Consider the following 23,905-nt stretch of genomic DNA (forward strand, 5'->3'; position numbering starts at 1 on the left):
CTACAGGGTTGCCAGCAGGTGGCTGCCGAACCTTTGATTCAAAAACCTTCTTTCTTGAGGCTCTCTGGACACTTTGGTCCAGTTCTAAAAGTGACAAAGTTTTTTCTTGGATCAAGGTGAAATCTGTTTCTTACTGCTCTTTCCTGAATTTGTCCTGAAAAATGCCACTTATAGGGCTAATGACAAAAAGTTGGGAGGAAAGCTGAGGGCAAGTAAAGAAAGATAAATCCCTTAAGGTTGAGTTCTCCACACAGTATTTTGGAATTAGACAAAGAAACTCCCAACTTGTGAGGGTCTATCCCAGAGATGCTGGGACATTTGACTATTTCTCAGGAGAAATTCCAATGGTTATCAATTCTGGGAACTAGAAAGGCCCTTCCAGAACTCCAGAGGAACGAGACCCTGACTCACATGCTTAATTTTAGTTGTGTGACCTTGGGCAACTCAATCCCTCCCCTGGTCCTCAGTTTACCCATCTGTAAAATGAAAGAGACCCAGACCCAGAGGTGGCCTCTGAGCTCCTCTAAGGGTTACTTCCATGACCTTTTTCAGGTCTTGATAAGAGGTCAGGATTGGAAGCTGCCTGGCCTTGGGCAAACTCTCCTTATGTCCTTTAGGCCAATTTTCTCCCATTTGTAAAATGAGGGGGTCAGACTAGATGAGTAAGAAGAGTCTCATTTAATTCTGCAGCACCAGGGCTGGGCATGCCCAGGGGCATTGTGGGATGAATAATCCTTTACCCTGTCTCACTGGGCGGGTCAAGACCTTCAAAGTCATCTTGCCCAACCTCTCCTTTTCATAGTTGAGGAAACAAAGGTACAAATCACTTACCCAATGTCAGAGATGTCCTAGCCCATCCCACAGGCCCAGTTTAGCTCTGGCCCTGACTGACTACTCCCTGACCTCTGACAGAAGTCTCTTCTTCACACTAGTCATAAGTTTCCATGGAGAGAGTTGCTATTCTCTTCCATGTTAAAAGACATGAAGTTTCAATCCCATCCTGCTCCTCATTATCTCTATGATCCAACCTATCTGGCTTAAAGGTTCCTTTAGCCATAAAATGAGGGGGTTGGGATAGACAATTAAGGTTACTTCCAGCTCTGAATCCAGACCAATGGAGATAATCCATTTAAAGCATCATGTAAATCTTAAAGCTCATGGGATTCTTTTGTTGTTGTAGTAGTTATATGGCAGAGTATATAGAGCACTGAGCTTGGAAATAGGAAGACTTATCTTCATGAGTTCAAATCCAGCCTCAGAACTTACCAGCTAAGTGACCCAAGTCACTTAGCCCCATTTGTCTTAATTCCTCATCTGTAAAATGAGCTGGAAAAGGAAATGGCAAACCACTCCAGTATCTTTGCCAAGAAAACCCCAAATGGGGTCATAATGAGATGGACATGACTGAAACAACTGAGCACAACGACAAAAACACCACCACCACCAAAAACCTTAAAGAGGTCTGGGCTCTGAACTTTCCACCTAACTGTCCACCTTTCTTCAGCAGTTCTAGTTGGTTTGGACTCCAAGAATATCATCGCCTTGGCACCAGGTGGCATCCCCAGCTGAAAGGTTTCCAACTTACTTTTTTTTGGTTTTCCCCATTACATTACAGGCTCCTTGAGGTCAGGGACTGTCTTTACAAGTTCATTTGGTAGGTTACTGCTGCTAAATAAATCTACCACAAACACAGATATTACAGATGTAAACACCTAGGTTTTATTATGTTTAAGCACTGGTTCAGGTAATAGAAAAATAACTGTACCAAGACTGGAACTTCTGGCAAAGTCTTTACAGACAAAAGTACTGTCAGAAACAGAGAAATAATTTTTTAATCTATTACAATTTTTAATGGCCTTTCAAGTCATAAAGGTCACCCAGGCCAAGTAAAACAGATTATCTCATGCTTCTTTCAATAAAGGGTGAACAAACTAAGTCAAAACAAATTAGTTAACAAACTAGGTTACAGATTTAAACACTGAGTTTGCAGATACTACATTTATAAAACTACAGGGCTACATTTTAAAGAAGTCACAATGGGCCAAATCACTTTGGGAAGCTCAAATTCCATTTTGGCTTCTTACTACAATTAAATGAGTCAGGTTTTATCCAGGTGAGGTCAACCTTGAAAAGGAAAAAGCTTTATTAACCAAATGTTCCAGGGGCAATGGCATAATAAAAATTGAATAAAAGGAAAATGTATTAGCACAATGTAAACCACTGTGCACAAACAAACTATAGACAGGAAAAGTTGGAGGAAATCAACAGAGGGGAAGCACTAGAATAAAGAAAGTCTATCTATAGAAGGTACTCCTCATGTCACCCCTGAACCTCGTTCTCTCTCTCCAGGCAGACTGACTGGCTCCCCACTCATCCCTTCTCCTCACTTCCCAGGGACTCCTGGGAATAGATAACCATACTGAAGCTCTATGACATGGCTTCTGGGGAGGAGAGAAGGTTGAGATGAGCTTGGATCTTTGGATGGGGGATGGTTGAGTTCAGAATGGGGACAAGATTAAGGATGAAGCTGAAAGTCCTAGTATCTCTTAGTGAATTTCCCCTTCTGGGTTGGGATTTATCTTCAGTTTAGAATCAGGAAGCAGAAGGCATAGTTAATCACAGAAACCTATTGAGCATCAATAGTTAGAACTGGATACTTGGAGAGGTAGGAAAGTAAGACCCGGGCTGGAAACTAGGAATGAGGAACCAGGAGCAGGGAGTCTAGTTCTGCCTCTTCCCCAGATTTACTGTGTGACCCTAGGCAAGCCTTCACCTCTTTCAGGGCCTCAGTCCCCTCACCTGTATGAGGAAGGGAAGGAAGCAGGGAATGATGATCTTTAGTTTTCATAACATTCAGAACTGGAAGGGACATCAGAAATAATTCAGCACAATCCCATCTCTTCACGTTGTAGATAGTATGCTGAGGGAGAAGTGACTTGGCCAAGGACACACAGGCAGCAACTAACAGAGCCAGGAATGCAACCAGACTTCTGTCTTTAGGAACAGGACTTCATGCCATTCTCCACTGCCTCCCTATGACTTGCAGCTAGCAATGGCTTAAAAATGAGACTCTTCTGGGGTAAGTGTTGGACAACCTGCCAGTTCCAGGATCTATAAATGGCTCTGGGCTTTGGGTAGTACTGTGCTGGAGCCACCTCAGGCCACAGACAGATACACAAACATTAGTTACATTTCATAACTAACTAGAAAAGGGGGAAAATAAAGCAAACTTCCCATATGAGAAGAAAAGGAAAAGTTCCTACAGAAATGGCATAGCACATAAGAGTCATTCCACAGGGATCAGAGATTTGTTATTGACTAGAAGCCAGCCTTTCCCCAACAGAATCCAGCCTCACAGGACTTCTGCCCAAGATGAGTGTCTGAGTAGAGAGGCAGACCATTCAGCTCCCACATTCTAGGATTCTCTTCAGTAAGAATTCTCTGGTAAATAACAAGATCTGAGTTTTTGCTGAAGGCATTCTCACAGTCACTACTTGCGTAACCCATGTGTATGAAAACTCTGGTGCTTAACAAGGGAAGATCTGTTACTGAAGGCTTCCCCACACTCTTTACATAGAAAGGGCTTCTCTTCAGTATGACTTGTCTGATGCTTGAGGTTAGAGCTGTGAATGAAGGCTTTCCCACATTCATTTCCTTTATAAGGCTTCTCTTCAGTATGAATTCTCTGGTGTTTGAAAAGGTGTGAGTGTTCACCAAAGGCTTTCTCACAGTGACTACATTTATATGGTTTGTCTCCAGAATGATTCTTCTGATGCTTATCAAGACTTGATTTCTTAACGAAGCCTTTCTCACACTGATCACATTTATAAGGCTTCTCTTCATGAGTTTTCTGGTGACTGAAAAAGGTTGATTGGTCATTGAAGGTTTCCCCACATTGGTTACATGTATAAGACTTCTCTCCAGTATGAATCTTCTGGTGTACAGTGAGATTTGATCTTTGAATAAAGCCCTTTCCACACTCATTACATGTATAAGGCTTCTCTCCAGTATGAATCTTCTGGTGTACATTAAGATTTGAGCTTCGACTAAAGGCTTTCCCACACTGATTACATGTATAAGGCTTCTCTCCAGTATGAATTCTCTGGTGACTAACAAGGACTGAATTTGTACTGAAGTCTTTCCCACATTCATTACATGTATATGGCTTCTCTCCAGTATGAGTCATCTGATGTACAAGAAGGGTTGAGCTATCAAAGAAAGCTTTCCCACACTCTTTGCATGTATAAGGCTTCTCTCCAGTATGAATCCTCTGGTGTCTGAAAAGGGTTGATTTTTGAGTGTAGGCTTTACGACACTTAGTACATTTATAAGGTTTCTTTCCAGTATGACTCTCCTGATGTACATTAAGATTTGACCTCCTAAGGAAGGCTTTCCCACATTGATTACATTTATAAGGCTTCTCTCCAGTATGAATTCTCTGGTGATTGAAAAAAGATGAACTTTGGGTGAAGGCTTTCCCACACTGATTACATTTATAAGGCTTCTCTCCAGTATGAATCTTCTCATGTACCTTAAGGTTTGAGCTCTGAACAAAGGCTTTCCCACATTCTTTACACTTATAAGGCTTCTCTTCATTATGAATTTTCTGGTGATTGAAAAGGGTTGATCTTTGAGTGAAGACTTTCCCACAATGATTACATTTATGAGGCTTCTCTCCAGTATGAATCTTCTTATGCACGCTAAGATTTGAGCTCTGACTGAAAGCTTTCCCACACTCTTTACATTTATAAGGTTTCTCTCCAGTATGAATTCTTTGATGATTAATAAGGACTGATTTTTTACTGAAGGCTTTACCACACTCATCACATGTAAAGGGCTTCTCTCCAGTATGAATCATCTGATGACTAATTAGGGTTGAGCTCTCAAAGAAGGCTTTCCCACATGTATCACATTTAAAAGGTTTCTCTTCAGTATGAATTTTGTGATGTTTAAAAAGGGTTGACTTTTGAGCAAAGGATTTACCACATTTAGTACATTCATAAGGTTTGTCTCCAGTGTGATTCTTCTGATGCAAATTGAGGTTTGATCTCCTAAAGAAGGCTTTCCCACACTTGTCACATCTATACGGTTTCTCTCCAGTATGAATTCTCTGGTGATTGAGAAGAGATGAACTCAGGGTGAAGGCTTTCTCACACTGATTACATTTATAAGGCTTCTCTCCAGTATGAATCTTCTGATGTACCTTCAGGTTTGACCTCCGACTAAAGGCTTTCCCACACTCATTACATTTATAAGGCTTCTCTCCAGTATGAATTCTCTGGTGTTTGAAAAGGGTTGAGCTCTGACCAAAGACTTTCTCACATTTATTACATTTATAAGGCTTCTCTCCATCATGAATCTTTTGATGTACTTTAAAGTTTGACATCTGACTGAAGGCCTTCCCACACTCATTACATGTATAGGGTTTCTCTCCAGTGTGAGTCATCTGATGTACAATAAGGGCAGAACTCTCAATGAAAGCTTTCCCACATTCATCACATTTGTAAGGCTTCTCTCCAGTATGAATTCTCTTGTGTTTGATAAGGATTGAGTTTTGAGTGAAGGCCTTCCCACATTCCTTACATTTATAAGGCTTCTCTCCAGTATGAATTCTCTGATGATTAATAAGGGTTGAATTTTTATTGAAGACTTTCCCACATTCCTTACATGTATAAGGCTTTTCTCCAGTATGAGTCTTCTGATGTTGAATAAACCTTGAGTTGTGAGTAAATGTCAACCCACATTGATTACATTTATACGCCTTCTCAGTGGCATGGTTCTTTTGATTTTCAGATAAGTGTGAAGATTCAGTGTTAGCTTTGCCATGTTCTTTATGTTCGTTTATTTTGTCTCCATTTTGAATCTTCTGGTTTCTGGTCATTTTTCTCACATTCCTTCCTTTCTTCATCTCCTGACTCTTTATGTGGCTCTTACTTTCCCCACAGTCCTTAGAAGTAGAGGAGCAATAGTCAGCACTGCTTCCAATTGTCTTTCACAATTTTCACTCTATATAATGATTCTTCTCCTGGAATGGTCTCTTTCGAAGATTCCTCTGTGCTCTGTATTCTAGGCTCCAAATCTGAAAAACAGTAATATACAGTACAAATGTTCCCATTTCTCTGAGCTTTGAGAAAGGAAACTCTGGATAAAGTAACATAACTGAAAATGGTGCACAGAGAACGGTAAAATTGTGGAACAATTTAAAAAACTTTTGTAGTTTCTCTAGAAATAATATTCTTCCTACTCTAATAATCTTTTCCAGACTTTTCCCTATTTGAAAATATGTAGAAACAAAGGATCATAGGCCTTTATTAAAATAAGTTAAGGTTGAAAACCAATCCCTGAACAAAGGTTACATCTTATGTGTTTAAAAGTCATTGTATTACTAGTACTCTTAATGGACTGTGCTAAGACCTACTTAGAAAAACAGCTCAAGTCTCTATTCATAAGGGAATTTAGGTATTCTTGAACCTGGAAAAGATGCAGAACAATCAAGGGGGTTGGTCCCTTCCCAGCTGGCTCAAGACTGCCAGGATTTCTTTTTTTATCTCTTCCCTAGTTGTATTTTCATAGTCACCATGTACCCCCAGCACTAAGCTCCCCACTTCTTCCTCTCACTGAATTCCTCTCTGTAATCTCCATCTGAGGAAGTGTCTGACCATGACCATGATTCCCATTTACTTAACTCCTTCCTCTACATGCCAGCACCTTTTTCTATATGGTGAGAATGCCAGCTTCTTGAAGGCAAAGAATGCTTTCTTTCTGCTTATGTTTCTATTCTCAATGCAAAATATTTGCAGTCCCAGTGCCTAGCAATTAGTAAATGCTTTATGAAACAATCAATAAAGAGAGAAACAGAGTTATGACTATTTTTTGGGGCCTGTTAACCCCCATATGTATTTTTAACATTACTTGGGCAGAGGGACCTCTCTGAGGGTATGGGGGTAGGATGGGGATAGTTCTATCAGCTAGAAGTTGCTTTGACACAGAAGACTAAAAACATTGTCCCTGTCATGGCAGATTCATGCCTAAAATACAGAAAACTTTCCCCCCTCCCTCCCTCCGTCATTAGTATATGAAATATTTGTAAGGCTTTGGGTTTTTGCCAAGTGCTTTCCTTCATTTGACTATGGTAACAACCCTGGGATCAGAAAAGACATCTCTAATTTACAAGGTTCAGAGTTTCAGGGTATTGCCCAGGATCACATGGAAAGTCAACAATAGATAGCATTTATTTGGCACTTTCCATATACAGAGGGCTTTCTCCCTAGGACTCCAGGGTGGGGGTAGGGGAGTCATTGTTACCCATTCCATTTTCCATGAAACACCTATCTGAACTTGTTTTCTTCTCCAATCTACAGCTACTTCCCATACAACCTACCCATAATTCATTTCTGGACCTTAGGGTGCCAAAGAGATAGAAGTATACAGAGAGGAAGGCACCCAGGAGAAATATAGTACAAGATATTTATCACAATCATTCTATCCCAAGGCATCTTGTGGCATTAGCTCTTACTGAATAGACATCCCAGGAACTGTGAGTGCTCAATGATAGAGAAGAATACCAGGTCAAGAGATTTTTTTCAGTGGGCAGGTTATATGTTAGGGTACCCATGGAGGGGGCATAGAGAGAAAAAAGGAAAACCCAGTACAGGACCCTGAGAGATACCCCCATTAAGTGGTCGTAATATGGATGACAATTCAGTAAAAGAGGGCAGGGCAGGGAGGCATGGAACAAGCATTTATTAAGCACCTACTATAGGCCAGGCACTGTGCTAAATAAGCGCTTTATTGACATCATCTCATTAGATCCTAACAACACCACAGGGAAGTAGGTGCTATTATGTTCTCCACTTACAACTGAGGAACCTGAGAAAGACAGAGGTTAACTAACTTGTAGGAATCACATAATTGACAAGTGTCTACGGTTGGATTTGAACTCTTTTCTTATTGACTCCAGGGCCAAGGTCACCCAGCTGCTATACAAGAATGTAGATCAGAAGGAAATCAAGAGAGAATGGTATCACAGAAACCCTGAGCAGAGAGCATATGTTCCCTGAGAGTGAAGTCCACCACCACAAATACTACAGGGAGGTCAAGAATGAGGACTAAGAAAAATGCCATTAGTATTGTCAATTAATAGATTGTTGCTAACTTTGGAGAGTGAAGAAAGGTCAAGCAAAAGGGTATACATAGGGTTCAGAAAGCCCAGAGCATCACAGAGATGTGGATGAGACCTCAGTCTCCTCTGGCAGCATTTCTGTGCAAACTTTCCATTGTCACATACCCAAGAAGTTACCATCAAGCCTCTAAATGAAGCTTCTGAAGGGGAGTCCCTTTCCCTTCTAGACCAGGATCAACTTTAGGAAGGGTTTCTGGAAACAACCCTCTATTTGTCCCTTTTCAAGTTCCATGCATTGCTCCTGACTCTGTCCTCTACAACCAACAGAGTCAGGTTCAAATATTCAGCTCTGAAAGATACATGATGGGCAGCTAGGTGACACAGTGGATAAAACACTGGCCCTGGATTCAGGAAGACCTGAGTTCAAATCCAGCCTCAGACACTTGATACTTACTAGCTGTGTGACCTTGGGCAAGTCACTTAACCCTTATTGCCCTCCACACACGCAAAATTGTTAAAAACAATTTTACATGTAACTGGGAACTACTTAACCAAACAAACAAAAAGAGTGATATCCTGGAGGAGCTAACATTCTAAAGGAAGCTGAAAATCTGGTGAGGTGTTGGCAGGAGAAAGGAAAAAGGTACCTGGGAGGTCAGTACAGTGAGATATGAAAACTGCCTCATTGCCCTTTCTTTACCATCACTGGCATTTTAGTGAAAAACTCCATCATCCACTCCTCCTACTGACCTCCCTGGCTTCCTTTATGTCCCAAATAAAATCCCACCTTCTGCAAGAAGCTTTCATTCTTTTAATTATTCCTGATTTACACTACTGATCAGAGAAATGCAAATTAAAACAACTCTGAACTACCACCACATTTATCAGATTGGCTAATATGACAGAAAAGGAAAACGACAAATGTTGGAGAACATGTGGGAGAATTGGGACACTAATGCACTGTTTGTTGGTGAAGTTGTGAACTGATCCAACCATTTTGGAGAAGAATCTGGAACTATGCCCAAAGGGCTATAAAATCCTACATACTCTTTGACCAAGCAATAGCACTACTAGTTCTGCATGCCAAAGTGATAAAAAACCAATAAGGACCTATCAATACAAAAATTTATAGCAACTCTTTTTTTTGTTTGTTTGTTTTTTTGTTGTTGTTGTTGTTTTTTTTTTGCGGGGCAATGGGGGTTAAGTGACTTGCCCAGGGTCACACAGCTAGTAAGTGTCAAGTGTCTGAGGCCAGATTTGAACTCAGGTACTCCTGAATCCAAGGCTGGTGCTTTACCACTGCGCCATCTAGCTGCCCCAATAGCAACTCTTTTAGTGGTGGCAAAGAATTGACAATTTAGGGGGATGCCCAATTGGGGAATAGATGAACATGTTGGTGTATATGATTTTGATGGAATACTATTGTGCTATAAGAAATGATGAGTAGGATGCTCTCAGAAAAACCTGGAAAGATTTACATGAACTGATGCAAAGTGAAGTGAGCAGAAGCAGGAGAAACCTGTACACATTAACAACAATATTGTATGATGACCTACTGTGAATAACTTAACTATTCTTAGCAATATAATGATCCAAGACAATTCTGAAGGACTCATAATGAAAGGTGCTGTCCAATTCCAGAGAAAGAACTGGTGGAGTCTGAATGTAGATCAAAGATATTTTTTCTTTATTTTTCTTGGGGTTGGTTTTGTTTTGTTTTGGGTCTGTGTTTTCTTTCACAGTATGATTTACATGGAAATGTGTTTTGCATGAGTACACATGTATAAGCTATACTGAAGTGCTTGCCTTCTCAAAAGGAGGAAGGGGAGAGAGTGACAGAATTTGGAACTTGAAACTTGAAATAATGTTAAAATTGTTTTTACATGTAATTGGGAAAAATATTAAGCTTTCAAAATTTTAAATTATTTCTGATTGATCCTATATGTGTTTCATATCTATTTGTTTACATGTCTCTCCCATTAGACTGCTTTTTTTTTTTTGGTGGGGCAATGAGGGTTAAGTGACTTTCCCAGGGTCACACAGCTAGTAAGTATCAAGTGTCTGAGACAGGATTTGAACTCAGGTCCTCCTGAATCCAGGGCTGGTGCTCTATCCACTGCACCACCTAGTTGCCCCCTAGACTGCTCTTTGAGGTTAGGGACTGTCTTTTGCTTCATTTTGTATCCCCAGCATTTAGCACAATGCCTGGCACACAGAAAAGTTTTTATGAATGCTATTATTATCTCCTTGCTTTATTCAACAACAGCTGATGAATTCTGAAGAGAGCCATTACACAAAGAGAAGTTTGGAGAAGAGTTGGTTTTAATAGGGACAAAATCATGAGTTTTGTCCAAGATGTGTTGGGTTGGAGATGCCCATGAGACCATTTCCATCTGTGATACTAGTAGCTGCTGATGTGAAACTGACACTAAATACAGACTGGGGCTAGACACTGTAGTGTACTGAATTAGCAGTCATCTGCAAAGAGGTGATAACTTATCCCAGGGCAGCTGATGAAGTTCCAAAGTTGAAACAGTGAGAAGTCAAGAGGCATTGGGGGGACATGAACAGTTAGCAGGCAAGGCTCAGATGACCACCCAACAAAGGAGACTTGAGAAGGAATGGCCAGCTAGGTAGAATCACCACCAGAGGTCAGTGTTGTTGAAGTCTAGGCAGGAAGCAATGCAGGGTGGGAAGGTGGTCAGTAGCACCCAAGGCTAACTCCAGCAGGAAGATGGATGATAGATGCTTTTGGATTTTGAAACAAAAATTTTGGTGGCCAAAAATAAAGTGGTTTTAGTTGAGTGGTGGGCATGGAAGAATTATTTCATGGAGTGTGATCAAGGTGAAATTTTTAATAAGAATTTGATTATAAAAGGGAAAAGAATGAAACCTTAGATGGTGGTGGGTCGAGTAAGTTTTATTTTCTTGTGGCATGTGGGAAATTCAGGTATGAATGTAGAAGCCAATTGTAAAGAATTGTTATTTGAGGTTTTTATGCCTCAGTGAGCACTGGCCTGGGGCTCCGCAAACCGCACGGTGCTCCACCCACTGGTTGTAGCTGTTGCCAGGGCTCTGGCACCTCACATCATCACCACTGGCCTACATGGGCCTGGCAAAATTATAATGATTGGAAGCCTAGTGAGGGCAGTCATGTGACTGTCAGAGCGGCCATCCCATGGGCTGGGACTGTGTGGGGTATTTCTAGGTTTGGGGGAGGAGAATTGGGCATTCTAGGTGGAAGCTGGAAAGCGACAGGAGTTCTGCTGCATATTTTCAGCTGATTCCTGGGCGGTGGTATTTTTCAGGTATTATAATTTCCCTTTCTCCATCTTATTTCCTTTCCCTTGATCCTACTGATCCTGTTTGTGTGGGTTTTTTTTAAGTTCGTTCTTGTTAAAATAAATCTTGTTCTGTTTTGAGGGAGGCTGCCGCTTTCCTTCCTCGCCCCAATATTGCCGCGAGCCGCTTAGCTAGCACTCCCCAATTAAAAATTGGTCCCCACACAATTTTGGTCTCTCCTTCCTTCTATCACAACTTCTGACTGCTAAGGTTTTTCCAACCCTAGGTACTTACTAGCTATATGACCCTGAGTATTAATACCAATAGTCATAGTAATAGTGGCAGTGGTAGTAATGTACTAGCGGTAGTGGTAGTGGTAGTGGTGGTGGTGGTGGTGGTGGTGATAGTAATGAAGGTAGCATTTATCAGTCAGTAAATAAGGATTTATTAAGTGCCTACCATATGCCAGGAACTGTGCTAAGTGCAGGCAAATATAAGGAGAGACAGTCCTTGCCCTCAAAGAATTTACAATTTAATATATGAGACCACATGCAAATATATACCAAGCAAACGTGTGGCAGTCACCTACTATGTGGCAGTCACTTTGCCTGTCTGCTTCAATTTCCTCACCTGTAAAATGGGGATTGTAACAACACTCACCTCTGCGGATGAAATGAGATAGTATTTGGGAAAAGTGCTTAGCACAGCGCCTGGCACATAGCAGGCAGGCAATAAAAGCTTCCTCCCCTCTCCCCTCCGAGATTCCACAGTGCACTAGCTGCTCTTGCTTGATCATGGCTATGAATTGGGACACACTACCACGAATCACAGACTTGAAGTTAGAAGATATGGATGATGTTGGTGAAGCTGAAGCTTTGAAGTCCATGTTCCTATGCATACCAGCTCTGCTCGGGCTCTAGTCATCTTAGGCAGTTCCCCTCTCTGGGCCTTCTTTCTTCTTTGAAAGAGAAGTGGTTTGGGGGCAGCTAGGTGGCGCAGTGGATAAAGCACTGGCCCTGGATTCAGGAGTACCTGAGTTCAAATCCGGCCTCAGACACTTGACACTTACTAGCTGTGTGACCCTGGGCAAGTCACTTAACCCCCATTGCCCCGCAAAAAAAAAAAAATTAAAAAAAAAAAAAAGAGAAGTGGTTTGGACTAGTCTCAAGGTCTAAAGACCTCCGACTGTACAGGGTCCAGGCAGGACAGTGCCAGACCTGTTCCTCATGAACTTGCATCTGGAAGGGACCATGGAAGTCATCTATTCCAAACCAATGTTCACACACAAAAACCCAAGGCCAGGGATTTGTCTTAAGTCACATGGACAACAAGACATAAGTGCATCCCCTTCTTGTCTCTGGAGATCAAAATGTCATTTGGACTTACTGGCTGTGTGACCCCGGGCAAGTCACTTAACTCCAATTGCCTCACCAAAAAAAAAAAAAAAGTTATTTGGAAGAACTTTCTGGTTTGCTCCTAATATACTACAGGATCCTCTTCCTCATGCAGGTCAGTCTTGCTGCATTCACTGCTCAACCTGAAATGTCTGGACACTGGTCCAACCAGGAAGGGCACAGACTAGGGAGGATCAGTACTGGCATTGTCTCTAGATGGAGATATGGTAGACAACTGGTACTTCACATTCTGCTTAAGACCACCCAGGAGAAGAGGAGCAGAATCAAGGTCAATGAAAGCAGTTAAGATTAAATACAATCCCAGAGAAGTAAAGAGGAGCCCAGAAGAGTTACATCCAAGAAGGATCAGAAGAAGGTTGTTGGCAAGATAAGGCAAGGTAAATAAGACAAATTAAGGGGCAGCTAGGTGGCGCAGTGGATAAAGCACCGGCCCTGGATTCAGGAGTTCCTGAGTTCAAATCCGACCTCAGACACTTGACACTTACTAGCTGTGTGACCCTGGGCAAGTCACTTAACCCCCATTGCCCCGCAAAAAAAAATAAAAATAAAAATAAGACAAATTAAACTGAAAAATCACAGGGTAAAGCAAACCGATGGCAGGGGCGGGTAACTCGAATTGATGAGTCATGGGGGGGTTGATAAAGGGGGAAGAGGAGATGTATATGGCTGTGGAACTGTGGCTAAGGGAGGATTGTCAAGATGCTAACTAATGGACATGAATATCGCAATCAGGCATTTAGGTTGAAGGTGTACACCTCAACGTAGTTTTTTAAAAAGACAAAAATCTCAACCATTATAAAGAACAGGGAAATTGGGTGCAGCCTCGAATGCCCACACTAGGTTTCTATTTCTTCTACAGCCAAATGACTGATATTTATGTTCCAAAGGTAGGATGACTTCCTGAAGGAACATCTCTCTCCTTGGTCCTTGGTTGGGAACAATGAAATTGTCCAATGAAATAGAAACAATGAGATTTTCATGGGAAACCATAACTGCTTGTTGAATTAACATGGCCACTGGGCCTGGCCTGCTCCCCTCCCCTCCCCCACCCGCAGGCTCAGGGCCTGGGCAAGTTCTCCTTACACAAAGTTCAGAGGCAGCAATTTAATTAAGCTCTTGGGTTTCATTAAAAGTTTGGAAGTTTCCCAAGTGCCCATTGGCTAAGTTGGTCACAAGAGACACTTGGGTGCAAGGGCTCAGAGGGGAGCTTGGGGATGGGAGAGGGAAGATACGGGATGTCCCCTCTGGTCCTCATGAGTGAGGATGGAGTGACAGGAAGCAAACGTAGCCCTGGCTTAGATGCCTCCTGCCCCAGAGTCCACGGCCCTTCACAAGGTCATAGTAAGTCCTCCCTCTTCTCTGGCTCTCTGTCCACATTTCCCTCTCTCCCCTTCTCTCTGTCTCTTTCCCTTTTGCTGTCCCTCCATGTCCTTTCCCACATCTGACACCAGGAGAAAGGCTCTGGGCCCTTGTGGCAGAGGAGCCCCAAGGTCACCCATGCTCTGCCTGGGCCATCTGCTCCTGGGCATGATGGTCACTTGGAGGACCGTGTCACTGTGGGCTCCACTGGAGGAACCAGGCTCGCAAGGCAGCGGCAACGGCAGAGGTTGGGAACAAGCCGTGTGACTCCTCAGCTTCATCAGTCACTAAGTCCAGCGTTTTTCAGATGAGAAAACTAGGGCCAAGAAAGGGCCAAGCAGAGGGGCAGCTAGGTGGTGCAGTGGATAAAGCACTGGCCTTGGATTCAGGAGGACCTGAGTTCAAATCCTGCCTCAGACACTTGACACTTAACTAGCTGTGTGACCCTGGGCAAGTCACTTAACCCCCATTGCCCTGCAAAAAAGAAAAAGAAAAGAAAGGTCCAAGCACCCCCCCCCAAGGTCAGACGTGTTAGGACATGTCAGAGCTGGGGGGACATTCATGGCTTCTGACTCCAGAACCGGGCTCCTGGCCTGAGTCAGAACAGCCGGGGTGGGTGACGTCTGCAGTGGAGAGGGATTGGGGAGGCAGCACCGATGCATGCAGCTGTTGTAGCAGACATGCGTGCCGGGCCTGGAGACCCCAAGTCCAATCTGGCCTCAGAGACACACTAGTGTGTGACCCCAAGCAAGTCATGGAACTTCTGCCTGACCCTGCTTCCTCTTCTGTAAAATGGATCAAGTGAGATCTCTGTAAAGCACTTAACACAGTGTCTGGCACGGAGCTGTCACTTAATCAATGCTTGTTTGTCTCCTTCCTTCCCTCCTTCCTTCCTTCCTTCTTCCCCATCTTCCTTCCTTCCTCCCCTCCTTTCCTCCTCCCTATTCTGGGTTCTGTGAAGTCAGGAGAGAGCCTCCTGTTCCTTAGGGTCTCTGCTGAGGGTAGCTACCATCATAGATTGGCACATTAAGAAGGGAACTTCAGAGGTCACTCGATCCCATCTTTCCCTGGGCTGCTCCACAGCCTGGCATTACAGACTCACCAAGCGGACAGGGACCTCAGAGTTTCCCCAATACAAAAGCCGCCTGATGTAGTACTGCTACAACCCTAGACCTGGTTGGTGTAATGGAGGGAGCAATGGGGACGGAGTTCGGGTGAATGCTCTACAATGAAACTGCTGGCTGCCTGAGGGCAGTCCTTTGCCACCTCTGGGCTTCAGACCCATCATGACACCAGATCCAACTTGGAAGGGCCCTCATCAGATCCTCCACGAGTCCCCAAGGGACAGATCAATACTCTGCTTGAAGAGCTCCAAGTGATGGGGGCGCAGCGAGAATTTTGGGGGCCATCAAAGCATTGCTGGAGAGTCCTATCTGACACTCCCTTGGGGGAGTCTGATTTCTGCAAAATGGGGACCACGACCTTGTTGGAGCAGCCAAGTGAAGGTGGCTGTCCTCCCGGCAGAAACTGGGCTTGTAAGCCCTTTTCCTGCCTGGCTGTCCTCCCAGAAGAGAAAGGAGGGATGCTTAGCCAGGGCTGGACTCGGGCCCCTCCCAGTGCCAGCCTGCTGGGGCTCACAGTGCCCAGGACATGGTGATTTAGTACAGGACTGGCCACTAACTCCTGTGGGGAGGCAGGAAATTGTCAGAAGCACCAGGCTGCAGTCCCACCTCCAACACTAGCAGATTCTTCCTCGGCCATCAGGGTCCACAACTGCTATTGTGATGAAGGTGCTGTGAGCCCTCAAAGTGTAGCCAGAGGGGTTTAGCTGAGGGTTTCTTCCCCAGAGCAGGCAGGGGCCACCCCCGAAGCATAAGAACATTTTCCCCTTTCTGGTCCTCAGTGGAGTCATCTGTAAAGGAGACTAGGAATAATCTGAGGGAAACCTTTTTAGGGACTTTGATCAGGGGAAGGTTTGTGAGAGGTAAGGAGCATTCAGAGACAGAAAACCAACCCCCGAATTTTTCAGAAAAAAAAAGAGGGAAAGTCAAGGGCACCCAGCAGATCTGGGGCAGAGCTGGGCACCTGAGTCAAACTACATGTAGGAAAAATCAAGGAGGATCTCAGAGGAAAGGCAAGAGGGTTATGGAGGACTGTGAAAGCTTTCTTATGAAACAAACTTGAAGGAAGGCAGGAGGTGGCATTCTCTGATGTCCTGGCTTAGTAGCCCAGGAAGGTTATTGCAGACATCTCTTCTCACTTCACATTGTGTCTCTCAGCTTCAGCCGAGGTGCCAGGCTCCCCTTCTATGGGCTCGGTTCCAGTCGCCTCCCATCTCTCTGTGTTCTGGACCATGTGGCTGGCCGGCTGCAGGGCTGGGGTCCCAGAGGGTGCTGCCTCTGTCGGCCATTGAAAATCCTTCACAACGGGTCCCCTTTCTGACCCTGCCAGTATTCGTAAGCTTGACTCCATGGATTCTGTTTCTTCCTGCAGGTCCACGCTGGCTGCCCCATCCCTCTGCATCCTGCATTTGGATTGTCCAACCCCCAGGCCTATAATACCCTCCCTAGTCACCTTGGCCTTAGAAAAGTCTTGGCTTCCTTCAAGACTTCAAATCTACTTCTGAGGAGGCCTTCATGGACCCTCCCCCAGCACTTAAGACAATCCCCTCTGAAAACACCTCCCATTATCTAATGCATGCACAACACACATGTCCGTACAAACCCATGTATGGATGTATGTCTACAGACAGGTGTATCCTGTGGACAAATAAGTATTAACATGTGCTCTGCACAAGGAGGGCAAGAATTCCTTGATGACAGGACAATAGCGCTCATTCTTGCCCATTCCCTAGCACGTGGCACAGTGCCTGGCACAGAGTATTTAATAAATGCTTGTTGAGAGACTTCTTTGGGTCTCTAAAGGTGCATCCATGTGTAAGACTGTGCTCTGAGAGGCTCTGACCTCTTTTCTGCCCCCGCCCCTTCCAGATGCCTCCAAGAGGGTGGAGTGAGCTGAGGAACCACTCAGAGGGGACTGAGTTCATTCTGCTTGGCATCACCGACCTTCGGGGCCTGCAGCTCCTGCTATTCACTGTCCTCCTGCCCACGTACCTGCTGACTCTGATGGGCAACTTGTTCATCGTGGGCCTCTCCCTGATGGACCGCCGCCTGCAAACTCCCATGTATTATTTCCTGAGAAATTTCTCCCTGCTGGAGATGGGCTTCACCTCAGTCATCACTCCCCAGGTTCTCAGCCACCTCCTCACAGGCCAGAAGACCATCTCCCCACCCAGATGCTTCTCCCAAATGATTCTTTATTTGACCCTGGGCACTGTGGAATCCTTCCTGTTGGCTGTAATGTCTGTGGATCGATACCTGGCCATCTGCTCTCCCCTGAGGTACCCGGCCCTCATGACCAGCCGGACCTGCCTGGGGCTGGTCCTGGGCTGCTGGGCTGGAGGCTTTCTTTTCCTCTCAGGGCCCTGCATCTGGCTCCTCCTCCTGCCACTCTGTGGACCAAAGGTGCTCAACCACTTCTTCTGTGATAGCACCCCCCTGTTGGCCCTGGTGTGCACCGATACCAGGCCTCTGCAGCTGCTTGCCTTCTTGGTGGCCGTGTGCACCCTAGCTGGTGCCCTCACTGTGACAGCCGCATCCTACATCTGCATCCTCTGGACCCTGCTACAGCTGCCCTCTGCCCAGGGTCGGCACAAGGCCTTCTCGACCTGCTCCTCCCACATCCTGGTGGTCTCCATCACCTATGGCAGCTGCATCATCATGTACCTCCATCCCACTCAGACTGGACAGCTGGACCTCAACAAGGGGGTGGCCTTCTTCAATACCACTGTCGCTCCCCTGCTGAACCCTTTTATCTACTGTCTGAGGAACAAGCTGGTGCAGCAGGTCAGCAGGGATGTGTTGGTCAAAGGAAGGGGGCCTTCCAGGCATCTCAGAGTTTGACTGAGGGGCCCTGGGAGCTTCTAGAAGGGTCAGAACATGGAGGAAGAGGGGGCTGGAAGATGACAGAGTAGGAGAAAGAGCAATGCCTTGGGAATCATAAGCCCTAAGTCTGAGGCTCAGTACTTACACTTAATAGCTCTGTAGTCTTGGGCAAGTCTCGTCTCTTTTCTAGGCTCCAATTTCATGGGGTCACGAAGAGTCAGACCCGACTGAAACAACTGAATAACAACAAAAATGAAGTAATTGAGTAAGATGATGTCTAAGGTCCCTTCTAACATAAACTTGCTGTAACTCTCTTTGAGGACAGGACATGTAAAGGAAGAGGAGGGTGGGAGATATAGAAACAGACTGACAGAAGGGAGAGGGGCGCTTGCAGGAGATTGGAAAACAGATGATATAGGTAAGAGAAAGGAAGAAGAAAGAATATAGGGGGGAAAATATGAGGGGGAGAAAAGTGGATAAAGAGGTGGAATGGTAAAGGTAGGGGATGGAATGGAGAGACTGATAAAAGAAGAGATAGAAAAGACATGAAAAGGAGGGAACTGGACAGGAAGAAAGAGTGAGTCGAAGATATGCTTAGAGAAAGAGGCACAAAAAGGAGGGCAAGAGACCAAGGAGAGCCAGGAGGGAACAAGTCAGCAGATGGGAGAGAGGGGACTGCAGAATCCCAGAATACACAGGCCTAGGTCAAATGCTTCCTTGGACAAATCAAGAAACTGAGGCCCATGGAAATTAAGGGACTTCCCCACTGTCTCATAACCAGGAAGAGGCAGAGTGGTGATGTGCACCCTCGCCTCCTGACCTCCTTGCTAGTACACTGGGGTACTTTGTCAGATGAAGGTGGCAGAATCTTTGCCAATGATGACCACTCTGGGGGCCCACATGCTGCTTATCAAGGTCACTTCCTGGAGGGGAATGGATGGATACCAGGTTACACAGCTGCTGAAAGCTGAAATGCCACACTCACCAAAGAAACTTCTCCACACAAACAATATGGGCCCTACATGCACAGAGTTCTGCACCCACCACCCTTGTTAAAAGGCTAGGAAGGAAGGGGCTGGTGATAACTCAGAATTCCAAAGTCAAAGCAGAAGTTCTCTGTATTTCAAAAGGTCTCTAGACCCCCAGAGAAGCTCGAACGCTGTTTGGGTGTGATGGGGAACTTTGTATAGTGCTAACCAGAGGAGATGCTTTGCCACAGCAGGGGAAGGATATTCAACAAAGATCCTCAGGGACCACGTCTGCACCTTCCTTGCCCCTGTGTTGGCCACTATGGTCATCTGGTCCAGCCTCAAGGAGGAGCTGAACTTCCTCTCTTTACTCAGCAACCAGGAATGGCCCGATCTCGAGTTCCCGGAGCAGTCAAGTTCCAAGGACAGTTTCAATTTCTTTTAAGGAAAAGCCCACTTGGCTGGGGACACTGATACATGTTTCTGCTACTCCAATCTTCCTAATCATTTCTCTGCCCAACTCACCACAGAAGCTCTACCAACACTCTGTCTTCTCTCCTCTCCCCTCACACTCTCACCTGAGGACCTTACCTACTTCTTCCCAGAAAAACTGAGGTTATTCACAAGTCTCTTTCTAATCTCAAACTCTTCTGCCATTATCTCCTTCACCACATCTCTAACCTACTCACTTCCTAAGACCAGTCCCTTCCTCTCCAGCAGACTGCAGCAATATCATGTTCACTGTCTGTTCTTTAATCTCTCCAAATTTAGTGGCTCCTTCCTAGTCACCCAGAAACACTCTTAGGTCTAACCGATCCTTAGCAAACCATTACTTGAGGCTGTCATCCAAGCAGCTGTTTCTGGTGTGTCTCTTCCTCTTCTCAGCAAAACCCCATGAGCCTTGATTCTTACGTTCCCTCTCCTCTCCTTCTCTTCCCATACCTGCAACTGGGCTGTGGGCTTCAGCACTCTAGTGAGACTTTTGCCTCCAAAGTCCCTGATATTTTAAGGGCCATTTGAATGGCCTCCTCTACCAGACGTCCACAGGAGTTTGACAGTATTGATCACCTTCTGTTCCCAGTGACTATCCCCTTGTTTCTTCTCTTCTCTTTCTCCTGTCTGCCTGCGCCTTGTTGGTCGGCCTGGCTGGACCTTCACCCATGCCATACCCATTAACTCCAAGTCTTCCCAAAGGCTCTGTCATTTTTCTCCATGCTCTACCTCACTTAGTAATCTCCTAAACTCCTACTGTTTTCTCTATGCACATGGCTCCCTGATTGGTCATCTCCCTCCTGACCTTCATTTGCACATCCCCAATTGCCTCCTGGACATTTCATTTCAGTGCCTAATCAGAGTCTCAGATTCAACATGTAGGATGTAGAACTTCTTGTCTTTCCCTCGGGGCCCAGCCCACTTCCATATTACAGTACAGGGGACCAGCGGGCTTCCAGTCATCCTTGTATCTCTAACATTAAAATGGATTTTAATTCTGTTTTTAAGACTTAAGTCAAGCTGGTCTGGGTTTAATGCTATCTGAAGCCATCGGGTGAGTCCAAACTCCTCACTGTTGTGATTTCACCCTCCCCCACATTCCAGAGAAACTTGCCCAAAAGCCCAGGATTTTTTTTTTGTAATTACCTCTATCTTTTCTATTATAGTAATTTATACCTAAAGGGCCTTGGGTCAGGAAGACCTGAGTTCAAATCCAGCCTCAGACACTTGCTAGTTGTGTGGCCCTAAGTCACTTGACCCTGATTGCCTCCATTTCCTCATTTGTAAAATGATCTGGAGAAAGAAATAGCAAACGCCTTCAGTATCTTTGTCAAGAAAACCCCAAAAGGGGTCACAAAGAGTCAGACCTGACTGGATAACAACAAACATTTGTATCCTGATGTTGTCCACCTTTGTAACCTCAAGAGGAGCCCACTTAACTCATATGCAAGTTCCTTTGTAACCTCACACACTATTTCCTCAACCCAAACTCTAGTTGATTCAAGCAAAGCTGCCGTACACTATTCCTACAGTCGGACACCTAATCCTGTTTTCCAAGGACTATTCCCATCCTCTCACATGGAAGGAGCTAAAGCGACTCTCAGCCTAGCTCCTCATTAGAATGTCTACCAATCCATATCATCTTACCTTTGCCTTGTTGGTGTTTATCCTTCATTCTTTTTTGGGGGGGGGCGGGGCAATGGGGGTTAAGTGACTTGCCCAGGGTCACAGAGCTAGTAAGTGTCAAGTGTCTGAGGCTGGATTTGAACTCAGGTCCTCCTAAATCCAGGGCCAGTGCTTTATCCACTGCACCACCTAGCTGCCCCCTGTCCTTCATTCTTTTTTTTTTTTTTAGTGAGGCAATTGGGGTTAAGTGACTTGCCAAGGGTCACACAGCTAGTAAGTGTTAAGTGTCTGAGGTCGGATTTGAACTCAGGTCCTCCCGACTCCAGGGCTGGTGCTCTATCCACTGCGCCACCTAGCTGCCCCTGTCCTTCATTCTTGAAGAGGACCATGACATCTGTGTGATGTCCTGACTTGCACTGAACTAGACTTAAGAGAACGAGGGCTTAGCAAAGTCACCAGCCTCACTCTCTCCTCCAGAACCATCTGGTTCCAGTGACATGACCTATATATCAGGACAATTGGAGATGGACCCCGATGTTTAAGGCAACTGGGGTTAAATAACTTGCCCAAGGTCACACAGTTAGTAAGTATCAGGTCAAATTTGAATTCAGGTCCTTCCAACTTCAAGGCCAATACTCTATCCATTGCGCCACATAGCTGTCCTTAAATGATATACTGTTAAGCCAATCAGAACCAAAAGGGAGCCACTGGTGGTTATTGAGTTCAGGGTGACATAGGTGAGACTTATGCTTTAGGAAAATCACCTTGGCAGTTGACTGGAGGGTGCATTGGAATGGGAAGTTTTGAAGCAGGGAGATAAACCTCAGACCAATGGCAACAGTCAAGACGTGTTGATGGGATTCCGTAATCGAGGTGGCAGCTATGTCATGGAGGAGAGGGTGTTATGATGGTAAGGGTAACAAGATTTGGAGATTGATTGCCTACATGGAGAGAGTATGAGTGAGAGTGAGGAGTTAAAAGGCAAGAGAAATGGGTTGGAAATGTTGCATTTGAAAATTAAGGTAAACTGAGAGATAATGTTCTTAGAATAATGAATTTATTAATTAGGCCTCTTCCCCACCTGCCTTCTTTCCCCTTCCTCCTCTGGATCCCTTTATAATGGAGCTTCACCAACCCTCCTGAAGTACATTCAAGGACTCCTGCTCTCCCCTGTCACATGGTACTCCACCTACTGATTCCTTTAATTCCTGGAATCATCACCCTGCTCACTTCCTCCTCTTTGTGCCCCTACTTTCCTTTCAGATTCAGTTCCAGGGGCAGCTAGGTGGAGCAGTGGATAAAGCACTGGCCCTGGATTCAGGAGGACCTGAGTTCAAATCCGGCCTCAGACACTTGACACTCACTAGCTGTGTGACCCTGGGGAAGTCACTTAACTCCCATTGCCCCGCAGCAAAAAGCAGAAAGCAAAAAAAAAAAAAAAGAAAGAAAAGAAAAGAAAAGGAAAAAAAGACTCAGTTTCAAACCCATTTGCTGCAGAGGCCATTTCCCCATCCTAGTACCCTGCCCCCAGCAGTCAAGTCAATCAAGTGAATAAGACCGATTAAGTACCTATCATGTGCCAGGCTAAGTGATGAACTTAGAAAGGTAAAAGATAGTTCTGCCCTCAAGGAGGTCACAGTCTAAAGGGAAAGACATGAAAATAACCTATATATAAGATGTAGTACATATGGGCCACTAGGTGGCACAGTAGATACAGCACTAGCCCTGGAGTAAGGAAGACTCATCTTCCCGAATTCAAATCTAGCCTCAGACACTTACTAGCTGGGTGACTCTGAGCAGATCACTTTACCCTGTTTGCCTCAGTTACTACACTTGTAAAAGGAGCTGGAGAAGGAAATGGCAAAGCACTCTAACATCTCTGCCAAGAAAACCCAAAATGGGGTCATAGAGAGCTGGACATGACAGAAGAACAACAACACACAACTGCACAATACATACAAGATAAATTAGAGAGAATCTCCGAGCAAAGGCACTAAGATTAAGGAGGATTGAGAAAAGCTTCTTGTAGAAGGCAAGTCTTTAGTTAAGACTGGAAGGAAGCCAGAGAACCCAAAAGTGAGGAGGGAGAGAGTTCCAAGCAAGGAATGAGATGGGAGTATAGTTTGTAAGGAACAGAAAGGAGGCTGTCATTGGATGGTAGTATTGAGAAACATCTAAACATTGTAGTTTCTATTTCAGAGTTTCATTGCTCTAGTATCCAATTTTAAATCTCACAGTATACGGGCAGAGGGAGGGTAACCTGTAGAAAGACTAGAAAGTTATGAAGACCAAAAAAGATTTCATATTTAAACCTGGAAGTGAAAGATTGAAGGGGTTGAGGGTGGGCATGGAGTGACATGGTCAGACATGAACTTTTTGTTTTTTTTAAGTGAGGCAATTGGGGTTAAGTGACTTGCCCAGGGTCACACAGCTAGTAAGTATTAAGTGTCTGAGGCCGGATTTGAACTCAGGTACTCCTGACTCCAGGGCTGGTGCTTTATCCACTGTGCCACCTAGCTGCCCCCAGACATGAACTTTGGACTGATGGCTAAGTGGAGAATGGATTGATGTGGGGAGAGGTTTGTGGCAGGGGGATGAACCATCAGGCTACAGCAACAGTCCAAAAATGAGACAATGAGGGCAGCAGGGTCAGAGGGGAGAAGGAGGATCATTTAGCAAAAATGTTAGAAAGGTAGA

The 23,905-nt window shown here is 44.9% G+C and overlaps 4 protein-coding genes across 6 annotated transcripts in view; 1 reads left to right on the forward strand and 3 right to left on the reverse strand.

Moving 5' to 3' along the window:
• LOC122746330 (zinc finger protein 260-like) overlaps positions 1-23,905 on the reverse strand; it is a 266,515-nt gene that overhangs the window by 89,390 nt on the left and 153,220 nt on the right. The gene's annotated exons all lie outside the window — the stretch shown is intronic.
• LOC122746331 (zinc finger protein 260-like) overlaps positions 1-23,905 on the reverse strand; it is a 193,889-nt gene that overhangs the window by 16,749 nt on the left and 153,235 nt on the right. The gene's annotated exons all lie outside the window — the stretch shown is intronic.
• The window catches only part of LOC122746327 (zinc finger protein 850-like), an 81,319-nt gene continuing 59,136 nt past the window's right edge, over positions 1,723-23,905 (reverse strand). For both annotated transcript variants that reach the window (XM_043991851.1, XM_043991852.1), the window contains exons 2-3: positions 18,268-18,358; positions 1,723-6,079 (exon numbers count right to left, since the gene is read on the reverse strand). In XM_043991851.1, coding sequence (XP_043847786.1) covers positions 3,491-5,908 — 2,418 coding nt within the window. In that variant the 5' untranslated portion in view covers positions 5,909-6,079; positions 18,268-18,358 and the 3' untranslated portion in view covers positions 1,723-3,490. The remainder of the gene's footprint in view (positions 6,080-18,267; positions 18,359-23,905) is intronic.
• On the forward strand, positions 17,169-18,140 carry LOC122746334 (olfactory receptor 49-like). Its single transcript, XM_043991863.1, has one exon. The coding sequence runs from the start codon at positions 17,169-17,171 to the stop codon at positions 18,138-18,140; it is 972 nt and encodes a 323-aa protein (XP_043847798.1).

The sequence above is a fragment of the Dromiciops gliroides genome, chromosome 3 (assembly GCF_019393635.1).
Source record: "Dromiciops gliroides isolate mDroGli1 chromosome 3, mDroGli1.pri, whole genome shotgun sequence".
NCBI lineage: Eukaryota > Metazoa > Chordata > Mammalia > Microbiotheria > Microbiotheriidae > Dromiciops > Dromiciops gliroides.